We start from the raw sequence: 11,998 nt of genomic DNA on the forward strand, positions 1-11,998 counted from the left end.
TCCTGATAAGAGGGGTGTCTTCCAGCACGCTGACATACTGTACACAGTACATGAGATCACTCAATGGTCTGAGGAGCATGACAGTGAAATTATCCACTTGCCAGGGTCTTCAGTCACCAGATCTAACCCAAACAAGCATTCATGGGATACTCTGGAAGGACAAGATTCTGAACAAAGTTTTAGCTGAGTGACTAGATGATGCATCCAGGGCCGCCATCAGGGGGTACTACCCCTCCTCTGGACTACGGTGGAAGATATTGACAACTGACAAGCCGTCCACACCCAGTACTATCCCCCCGGCCAGGCCCCCCCACCGCTGCCGCACAATACAGTGAGTGACTCGTAAGCGACTCATCACCCAGCCCAGCTGCCCTCCCGCTCCGCCTAATTTACCTACTGGCCGGAATTCCTTCATTATAGTTTTCCCTTGATCACTGATGCCAGCGTGGCGTCGCACCGCTGAACAAGAGATGAGCTGCGACGGGCGGTTGGTGTGAGAACTCCTGAGGAACACCCGGAGCAGAGGGAAAGAAGAAGGAATGAAAGAAGGAGTGAGTGAAGTTAGTTAAGTGTGTGTCACTGACTGTATGTCCTTTCTCCCAGAGTCCGAGACCCAGGCCATTGATGCAGTATTCAGACAGACAATGGAGACAGCATGATGGGACTGAGGACCTCATTCAGAGTCTGTCGCAAGCGCCGATGCACTCGCAACTGACTCGATGGTTAGTCCTGCAAACATACAGCGGCCGCACTGCGCGTGCGCAAGCCCCAGAGAGACAGAGAAACTCTCTCACTCCGGAGCTCGCTGTTGATCGACAGCTCACCCTGTTTGGTAGGCGGGCCGGGGGGGGTGGCAGCACAAACGGAGGCGTTCCCATACGAACGCCTACTGTTTGTGGGCGGCCGCACTGACTTCAATGATGTCAGTGGGGAGCTTCCTGCTCAAACAGAGCAGGAAGCTCCCTGGGGCTTACGAGTGCCGAGACCCAACCTTAGGGTCTCGTCGTAAGTCCCGATGGTCGCGATGGTGATGACCATCAACCTGGTCGGTCGTTAAGCTGTGGGTGGTAACCCACAGCTTAACAACCAGGAGGCCGCACTTCAAAAATGAAGCGGCCACCTTCATTCAGAGAAAGCGAATGAGGGCCTGAGTCTGGGAGAATCAGACTGTCCCTGCTCCTGGTGCTCCATAGAATTATCTCCATGCTCCCTGGTAGGCTCCAGTTAGTTTAAAAATGCCTCCATTTTTTAGATGTGCTCTAGCCTCTAATATAATGTTTAGTCTTTTACAATATTTTATTGAGCATGAATAAGATAGCGGGGGAAGGTGGTTAAAGGGGAGTTATGGGGGGCTGTGGGAAGGGTTGGCAATGCCTATTTTGTCAGTTCTGGGCCCCACAATTTCTGATGGCAGCCCTGGATGCAACCCCTCCAGCACCATCCCAGACCCTGGGACACTCAGTGACATGGCACATATTTATACAATAGTGAGTGACAATATATACTGGAGTTTCCATATTTTCAATCAATACTTGTATGACGACAGTTACAGATACTGTGTACACAGTGAGAACACTCACAGACTGCTACTAATATCAAGCATTTAGAACAAGTTTATAAAAAACCTAAATGGATAAGCTTAAAACTGGATTTATCTTAGAGGATGGCACACCTAATAATTATAATTAATTTAAAAATGTAGCATTATATATAATGTTCCTTAGGTATTTCTTAGAATGAATACATCGGTGCTATGCGATATATACTCTCTTGTGGCAGATATTGTAACTGCAGGTGTTCGTGGGATGAAGAACAGTACAATTTAACAATAGTTTACATCAAAGGTTGCCCTTTTCTAAATAAGGCTTCAAATGAAACCTCTATAAAACAAAATTCGAAATCCAAGATAACCTTACTTTTTTTGTTCACCCTTACGGCCTTATTTATCATTTACAATGAGTGATAAAACTCATTGCATATGATAATGGGGGATGTAGTGAGCATCCCGGTGTGCGGGATGCCGACAAACTAAATACCGGCACCAGAATCCCGATAACGTCGGGATCCCGACTCCAGTATCCCGAAGGTAAGTATCGAGGGTTAGGTTTAGGGTTAGGCACTAGAGGGTGGGTTAGGCACAGGCACCAGGAAGGGGGGATTAGAGTAGGGGTTAGGATTAGTGGTAGTATACTTACCTACCGTTGCCGGGATTTTCACTGTCGGGATGCCGCTGTTGGTATTCTGACCAGCGGCATCCTGACCGCCGGTAACTCATATCCAACCCTGAGAATGGTGCTCCAGCCATTCAGCTCCTAACGGTCATCTGTTTGAATAATGACGATTGGGAGCGGATTGGCCGGAGCACCATTTATCATACGCAATGATAAAACTTGTTGATAAATGAGGCCCTGTGTTATGTACATGGCTTTATTCACGTATATGTGTTAAAGCAGTTGGAAACAACTCTTGTTAAATGCTGCTGCTTTTGCTGACAATTAAAGTGGTTAGCCTGGTGCTGGAGGAAGCCGTACAGTACTACAGAGAGTGGCATATGATTGCTTGTGAGCTGGTCAAATCTACACATCGTTATAAACAAAAAAGGAATGGACATTCCAACTTACCATCTGCAGTGGCAAACGCTGGATTTTGGAAGGGGGGGTTTCAAATAATTGGTTGCAGAACCAATGACAAAAGTCTAACCAGAATAAGACTGCAACATACACTTTATTGTGTACTTCAAGTGTTTTAATATAAATAACAATATAATTAGTTCTGGTGAGCAATAATAGACATCCGTGTGAGCGAAGCCGCAGGCAAACGCTAGTAAAAAAAAAAAAAAAAAAAAAAAAATGCATTAACCAGGCCTGCCATAAGTAATTAAAGTATGTGGCTTCACACCCTCCTCCATAGACAGACACCACCCCATGCCCCCCATACACAGACAGCACTACCACCATGTCCATTCCCACCCCAGCACCACCCCTCCACAGACAGACAGCACTACCACCACCATCTACCTTCCCCCCTCCCCTAGGTTATGCTTTATTCAGACTTTCTAACTTCAAAAAAGTGCCAACAGTTTGCTTAATACAGAGGAATATATAATCACAGCGTTCAGCTAATACAGCGCAGCTGACAGCCTTCATGTGCTGAACTTGTCAGCAGAAAATAACCAATTAGTCGATTGATCTGTTCTTCACCTACTTTCTCACATTTGACATCTTCAGATTTCTTTATGGTTACTCACTGTGCCCAAGTGCAATGAATACTTATTACCACGGGCATGATTCTTGGGGAGGTCAGCTATAACACTGTGCTTTTATCGCTCTATGGGCGGAATTCAATTCTTTCCAGTCCCTATCGCGCCCGACGGAGCTATTCTATTCTTGCTCCTGTCGGGCGCGATCAGCTACCAAGCGCTACATTTCAGCTCGCAGCCCCTGGGGGATGAGAGCTGAAATGTGCTAAAAGTGACATGTTTGGGCGCCCAAACATCACTTTTCGCGATCGCGCCCAGCACTTTGGTCGGGTTTAGCTGCGTTACGTGGCTAAACCTGACCTCTATGGGCGCGATCAGCGTGAAAAGCTGGCACAATTGCATAGCGGTCCGCGATCTCCTGTCACTTTAGACGGGAGATGCGGGCCGCGAAATCAATTGAATTCCGCCCTATCTTGTACTTCCCGCTACAATGGGCCTGATTTAAAGGTGGGTGCAGGTGCAGCAGTAACATGCATCCTTTGCTACAACCGCTATTGCGTCTTCATGCCAAAGCCGCAGCCGATGATACTCCTACTGAGATGCCCATCGCCTGTGGCGGTAATCTCTCGCTGTGCGTATTTAGGGCCTGATTCAGAGGTGTACACAGACCTGATCATTTGCATACATCTTAGATGACGGGGGGAGGATTGCGCACGCACATGACCAATTCTGTGCATGTGCATAACGAATCCTGCCAGCACACACACAGTGCCCCAAGCCGCAGCGTGATTGACATGTTGTGGCCGTTTAGGAGCGAGGCCAGGGCGGCGCTGCCTGCATTTCCAGAAAATGGGGCCGAAGCAGATTATCTGGCTCGGAAGGGGGCAAAACGTGCCAATAGTTGCGATATTGATCCGATCCTGCATCTGGACGCAGGCATCGGATCTGAGATGCCTGCAGGAGGCGCCTCTTTCCTTCAGAAAGTTAGGCACTAGGTGGTGGGGAATTTAGGTTTAGGCACAGAGGAGGGAGGATTAGGGTTAAGGTTAGGAGTACTTACCTTTAAGGGTCGGCATTGTAACCTGGTCGGGATGCTGGCGTTGGGATTCTGACTACCCGAATCCCGAGTGCCAGCATCCCGTACCCAACAACTATAGTTTTGCAGTAGAATAGGGAGAGCGGTTATTTATAAACAGCCACAGGTGATGGATTAATCAAAGTCTTGAAACTGCTTTAATGGTTAAATATGCTCCAAATGGTGTACTTGCACATGTCCCAAATTACAAGTTTCAAGACTTTGATTTATCAATCACCTCTAGCTTGTATACAGACAGCTTTATTGTGTATACAGATGGAGAGTCCATTTACTTATCTGATTAGTTTTAGACAACTGTTTATAGAATACCTTATTTTAGATATTGATATTTACGTGATAACTCTCGTTGTTATATGTTGTGTGATTTGTTTATTAATTCACATGTCTTGATTACATAATTCTGCCATATCAATACCTCTGTTTTCATATTATAAGGGCAGCACCACTCTTATGCTGGGTACACACTACACAGATATATCTGGAGATGATGGTCATTCATACACACTAAACAGCCATCATCTGCTTCTGCCCGCGGGTCCCAGCTGCCGGGGGGAGTGTTGGGGGTGTGTCCTGCCCCCCTCCTCGCAGCTGCCGGTGTATGTGTATGGGTGTTCTGCAGCCCGCTTGTACACAGTTGCCGATGGACAGATATGTCTGCAGACATATCTGTCCCTCGGCTGTGCAGCACAGTCAATGCGAAATGTCTGTGAGCGACGTCGTTCACAGACATATCGCCTGTACACACTAGCCGATGGCCAGCAGATATATTGGCTGATCAATTGATTGACCAATACATCGACCAGTATGTACCTAACATTACTTGTATTCTTAATTGTTGTTACACTCTTAAGCTGAGTACACACTAGGTCAACTTGACAATTGACAATTCATCGGCCCGATGTGCCGGGCTCGACAGCTCAAATTGACGGGCATTTAAAATCGCCCACTCAGTTGAGCTGTTAATCACCACTAGGTGCCGCAGCATCTGTATGGGCGATCAGTGGGTTGCCCATACACACCAGCAGATGGTTGATTTACCTTTCAGACAGTGGCACAACAATGGCCTCCGCAGACCCCGAGGTGTCTTGGGTGCACCGTCTTTGTGGGGGGGGGTCCAGAAACTTTTTTGGCAGGGGGGGAGGGGGGGGGGGAGCAGAATTTATAGTTACACCACTGCTTTCAAATATGTTGGCCATCTGCTGGGCTGAAAAGCAGATCAGATATGTCTGAACGGGGTCGTTCACAGACATATCTGCTGTGCACACCCGACGATGCACTATAGATATATCGCACGTTCAAACGAGCGGGCGATATATATCTATCACTGTGTAACCAGCTTTATAATAGAAGGTTGACTGGAGAGCGTTAGAGGGATAGACAAAGTATCAAATGTAATCTTTTTATTTTTGTATATAGAAAAACATTTGCTTACGCTTACAAATTCTGAGTGTATAAACAAGTAGAAAGAGGTTACCTGCTGAAAGGGGGAGGGCCTCAATGCACAGCAGAAACACAGATCCTGGTTAACCGGGCAAATGCTTTATCCCAATTGTTTATAATTCTGGCATTTATAAGTGCAAGTACCTTTTTCTTACTCATACCTCTTTTACACTAAATTCCTAGGTCTGACCATGTATTTGGAACACTGTTTCAAACCGGGTCATACCCGGGACAGCTCCCCTACAGACCGCAGCGATGACCCAAGTTATTCCCGGGTCGGCGCCATTTACAATGCACACGGGTGCAGTGGAACTGGTCTGCCGGCGCCATTTACAATGCACATGGGTGCAGTGGAACTGGTCTGCCGGCGCCATTTACAATGCACACGGGTGCAGTGGAACTGGTCTGCCGGCGCCATTTACAATGCACACGGGTGCAGTGGAACTGGTCTGCCGGCGCTTGGAAATGACATCATCGCCAAGCGCTGGAAAAACAGGAAATCACCATCCTGTAAACGAGACACGGGTCGCGCACCCCGTGTTACCCATTTACACAGGTCGTTCCCTTGTTAATCCCTGCCAATTACCCGGGTTGGATTGCCAGGTCACTCAACCCAGGAATCTAACCCTGGCCCCTTTTACACCTAGCAGCAACCCAAATTCACCCGGCAATAACCCAGGTTTTAGCTGTGGTGTAAAAGGGGTATAAGGGGGGAATTCAATTAACTGCGGTAGCCCATTTACCCAGGTTAACGTGGATAAATTCAACTTAACACATCTGGGTGCAAATTGTTTGCTATTCAATTAGCCAAGCAAAGTTGGGGAAAACCCTATTCTAAAAGGTAAAAATGTTGTGACTTGGTTCAGAACACCTGAGATACCCCTTCCCTAGTGATTAGACACATAGGGCCGTATTCAATTAATTTTGCACTTTTTTGCGTGCCGGACTTTTCGCCTACATCACGTATTTTAGCTGTGGAAACTTATCGTGCGCGCCCCTGCTATTCACCATATTCAATTCAAAAGCATGCGAAAACGCAACCCGGCTAATGCAAACCAGGCGAAAAGAATTGGGGAAATCAGCCTGACAATGCACTAACATTGATCCCCAATGTACATGCCCCCGAATAGCCCTAATAAAGGTATTTGGGGTACTTAAGGTGTGTCAATTTCATCTAATTAGCATCTTTGCACTAGTAGTGAAGTATAGCATTAAGCAGTTTAAAAAAAAAAAAAAATAAGTAGTCCTGTCAAATTTGGGGTACTTGAAAATGGGTGCAAGCATGGTTTAAAGTCACTAAAGTTTAAAAAAAACGTAAAAAAAGGCACCTGCAGCAAGCACCTGCAATCCAAAAAACACCTCACCCATACTTACAGACCCCCCCCCCAAAAGTCTATTTAGTTAGTTTTTAAGTTTGTACGCCCACTTTGCACTTTTTCGCCGCCCCCTTATTCTAAATAATTTTTTGGGGTGTTCCTCTTTTTTTTAGTTTTTTTTTTTATGCAGTTATCCTTTGGGGGGCTGTCCCAAGGGTGCAGAGTGGTCTTTCCACCTCTGCACCCCTAAATAGCGATTTTGCACTTTTTTTCGACACCTATTCATAGGCAAATCTTTTTTGCCTATTACAGTGCATTTTCGCGTACACGAAAAGAGTTTACAATTGAATACGGAGATAAGTTTCCACCTGGCGAAAAGTCGAAATCGGCGATACTTTTTTGTGGATTCTGACTTTTCGCCGCTAATTGAATACGGGCCTTAGTAGTTTGTAATCAGCTTAATTTGGTCAATAATGACATTTGTGAAAGATTCCTCTGGAGAAAACTGACGCAGCGCATGCGCGCAGTGTTAGTTTCCGGAATGGTTGAATGTTGCGGGAGAGGGATCGGAAGATCTTTCTTCCGCAAGGAAGCCTCTTACCACCGAAAATGAAATTGGGTGGATTTCCATGCAATTTCGATCTGCATCCCTGGCGGTAAACATTGTGACGCATCCGCAGGTAAAGCATTGGGTGCTTGCATCTGATGTTTTACCTGCGTCAAACTCAGAATCACCCACTATAAGTGAAATGTAGAACAAATATTAAATTAATATAATCATAACAGGATACACACAAAACTGTAGAAAGAATACACAAATATTAATAACATTATGGGAAACAAAATAAAATGCAGCAGTGTAAAAACATTGGACATGGTGCATTACTGCCAGTATCCCAAATGTATCCTCCCAATCCTATATCCTACTGGAAAGGGTAAAGTTTTGCTTCCCTCAGATGGCATTAACTAGACACAAAAAAACAGGTGCTTCCCAGAAAAAAACAGGTGCAAAAGGGCAACAATGAGCGCATAGAGGCACAATAGAAGAAAGAACAGCAGTTGCACAGTTTATGCATTCATGAAAGACCTTTATTATGTTATTTTGCACAGGAACAAATATATATGTGTATATATATATATATATATATATATATATATATATATATTAAAGTTAGCATTGCACAATAGGAAAACAAAAACAAATCTAAAAATTACAAAAAACACTTAAATGTACATTAAAATAAAAAATGTGCTGAATTTTAGATGAATACATTTAGAGAAATAGTGCACAAATTACGAACAGTCCATTCAAAAGTGTTTTAAAATCACCATAAATTCTTAAAATTTAACAAATATATAGACACCCGTGTAATTTGCAACAAATATGGTAATGTGCTTATTTTTTTGTCGCTTACAAGTTGCATGTGTAATTTGTATGTTATCAATATGGAGCTATAAGTTTAAAAATAAATATACCCAAACTTTGAGGACACAACATGGCTGTTCTAGGTATGCATTAAATTAATCTTTAGGATTTTCACTGTAAAATGAAGCATTTTTTTTATTTTTGCATGTCCCTTAAAATCACCTAAGTAGGCACGTTATGTCAGTTGGGCTCTTTTAATGATGTAGGATTTTTTTTCCTTTCTTTTTTTTTCAAGGAGCCCCTCCTCTTAGCCAAAACCCCTCCTTCTAGCTGAAGCCCCTCCCCCAGCTAAAGCACTATATAATGCAGTGATTTTTCCTGAAGCTCCATCTTAGGGGAGGAGTCAGCATAGGACAATATTTACATCATAGTAGTGCATCTTTAAAAAAAAAAAAAAAAAATTATATTAAAGGTAAAATGATGGAATGTTAATAGTAAATGTTCACCTCTGTACATTAGATTAAAAAATTTTTTTTTGTTTTATATCAATATCTATATGACTTTTACTAAGCACTGTATTGTGCACACATTTACTAAAGCCTAAATGGGCACTTATACAAAATATCATTAAGACCTTTATGCTTATTGGATTTACTTATATGTGTTGCTGTACATATGACCCATTTACACTCACCAGATTATAAAGTGAGAAAATCCAAGTATGCAATGTAAACCTCTTTATCATTAAACAAATAAACTCTTATGTTATTATCTATGCAACTAAGCCAAAATAAATATTAGTCAGGGAACAACTTACTTTAACTATAATATTATACATACAGTAGGGTTCTACACTATCAGGAATAGAAAGACACTAGACAAAGCCTAAAGAAACCTTTATCTTGGTACACCAACCACAGTGTACTTAGCAACAGTTGCAATACTGCAGTATGGATAGAGTTCAGGTGTTAAGTGTTGAATTACCTGGGGAATTCCTATTGTTAATGATGTGAATAAACACAAGCGTAAGTTTAATTATGTGCATAACCTACATCCTTCATTCTGCTCTGATGACATCATTCTAAAAAGATGACATGTTCATTTTACCAGATGTTTCATGATATTCTTCCCTACTTATTGCTGTGATAGTCAAACAAACATGAGTGAAAACTGGAAGGTAGATATTTTCCCCAGGTTCTGAGATGGGAGGAGTTACACAACATACAGCACACAAGGCAGAAGTAAAATATTTATTGCACTGGAAATCATATAACCATGATAAATCAAGAGATACATTTCTAAATATTTTATCTTACCATTCTAACAACCTGGCAGCAGTTCAGAGACTGCATTGTGGCCATAACCACAAGGAGAACAATCTGCAAAAAAATAAAATATATATATATATAAATATAAAAATTAATGTAAAATAACTGACATATCTAACTGAAATCATTAATGTGATTTGAAGATATTAAATAACATGTTATTGAGTAGCATACTGTAGTTAGAGCAGAAAAAGTATAGTATTTGCAATATTCATTTCCATTTTGCCCAGTAATTGTGGGTATAATCCAGCACAAAGATGAGAATATTCTGTATTCCATTTCTTCAGAGCTTAGCATGGGAATACAGTGCATCCCCATTGCATGTCCTTGTGCAGAGCCTGCTCTATTAATAGCTGTCTTCGCAACTTTGAAATGCACCTAGTGATTCATAGACTGAATCAGACAAAGGCATAAAATTTACCCCCCACCACATTCTGCAACCAGTGCAGAAATGTACCCCTGGTCATCCCCAGACATTGTACGGTCATAGACAGAGCAGCGGAACAAAAACCCAAACCTCACTCAGTTCCTGACACTTGAGGTTATTTTTAGAAACTCCAGTCTACATAACCTTTATAGGTGCCAGCAGCAGGAACCAAAGTCGGGCAATTCATTTTGCCATAGCATTACTATAAATGCTCCATGGCATTACTATATATATGCTCCATGGCATTACTATATATATGCTCCATGGCATTACTATATATATGCTCCATGGCATTACTATATATATGCTCCATGGCATTACTATATATATGCTCCATGGCATTACTATATATGCTCCATGGCATTACTATGTATGCTGGTGGCTACAGCTTCAACTTATTCTAAAACAATTAAAATTTTAAAATCAACAGACTAATAAAATATATATATATTTACCAGTTTCCAAATGAAAGTTCAGAGGCATGTATTATTTGTGTTAGGTATTGAGATATTATGTCCTGTACAAGCCCCTACAATATTCATTGCAGATATATCTATAATTTATTTCAACAGTTATTTACCTTGAAGTGCACATTAGTCTGATGTAAGGCATGAAAGAGTAACCAGAAAGCCTTGTTGCCTGGAGCCCGAGGTGTTGCTGCTCAGTCTGTGCAGGTTTAGCAGCCTCAGAGCCGGGGATGATGTCATGCTGCAACTAGTAGCAGCAGGCAAACAAGCCATTTTCCCCTGCTCCTGCACAAGAGCTGACAATGCTGCAGCAAGGAGCCAGGCACAGGGGTAGGGAAAGCAGCACCACCACCACTACCACCACCACACAGTCAGATAGAGACAGACAGAAGGATGTGAGGGCATACTTACGTACAGGCGGCCGCCCCTGCTCTCTGCTCCCACTCTCTCCTTACTTCTACATAGTTAGCAAAGAGGAGATTGTAAAGGGGGCATTGTGCTGTAAGGGATCTCTCCTGGAGAGTAGTGCTAGTACTTCTAGGAAGAAGTGCAGCCCTGTGGGGAGAAGGGGGGGTGAGGAAGTCTTGTGTCTGCCTCTCCTCTCTCCAAGGCAGGGCTTCACCTCTGATGTATATTCGGAATTAATGGGCTGATTTTCATGGTCCCTGGCCGGATTCCCACAGAGCCTCCGCTTTAGCTACTGCAGAGCCAGACTGCTTAGTCTGCAATAATCTGCAACTCAAAGTCCCCCCAGTGTCTGAAAGCCAGAGCCTCCCAGCCAATCCCGGGCACAGCCGCCGCCTGCAGCCCAGCCCTTCTCAGGGCGCAGCTCCTCCTTTGCATCCCCTCCTCTTTGCTGCGGGTGGGGTGTATAGAAGAAGCCCCCCAGTACTAGTGCATAGCTCAGTCCTCGCATGATCCCTGCTGCTCCCTCTCTGCAGCCGGAGACCGGCCTCCCCAGTCAGAGCACATGAGGTGATTGGCGCTTTGCACTATCACTTACTACTAGGAGGCAGATCCCCTTTTCCCCTAACTACAAATACAGTGAGAGGAGATTGGTTGAGATTCCTGCCATGAACCCTGGCCAAGCTGCTGCACAGACGTGGCTGACTGCCAGCCTAGGAGGAGGAGGATGAGGGGAGGAGAGGGGGGGGGGCTCACACTGTAATGTCAGACCTGCAGCAGAGGTCGTTTCAGGCAACCAGGACAGAGACGTGCCGCTGCCTCCTTCCCTTATTTGTGCATGTCTGTCGTGAGGAGGAAAATGGTGCACTGGCTGGCTATGGCTGCCTTCTCACCACAGCCTATCTGCCTATATACCATTTCATTCATTCTAAGAAATAACCAAATGGCACCCCA

General features: G+C 43.9%; 1 protein-coding gene across 2 annotated transcripts in view; it reads right to left on the reverse strand.

Annotated features, from left to right (window-relative positions):
* The window catches only part of NREP (neuronal regeneration related protein), a 29,799-nt gene extending 18,274 nt beyond the window's left edge, over positions 1-11,525 (reverse strand). Inside the window, exons 1-2 of one of the 2 annotated variants that reach the window (XM_088477721.1) lie at positions 11,055-11,525; positions 9,734-9,796 (exon numbers count right to left, since the gene is read on the reverse strand). In XM_088477721.1, coding sequence (XP_088333847.1) covers positions 9,734-9,778 — 45 coding nt within the window. In that variant the 5' untranslated portion in view covers positions 9,779-9,796; positions 11,055-11,525. Of the gene's footprint in view, positions 1-9,733; positions 9,797-11,050 lie in introns of both variants that reach the window. The other variant, XM_088477719.1, reaches the window with a different exon arrangement.
* Between the last annotated feature and the right edge of the window lie 473 nt (positions 11,526-11,998).

Source organism: Taudactylus pleione, unplaced genomic scaffold, assembly GCF_031769625.1.
Source record: "Taudactylus pleione unplaced genomic scaffold, aTauple2 ptg000202l, whole genome shotgun sequence".
In the NCBI taxonomy this organism is placed as follows: domain Eukaryota; kingdom Metazoa; phylum Chordata; class Amphibia; order Anura; family Myobatrachidae; genus Taudactylus; species Taudactylus pleione.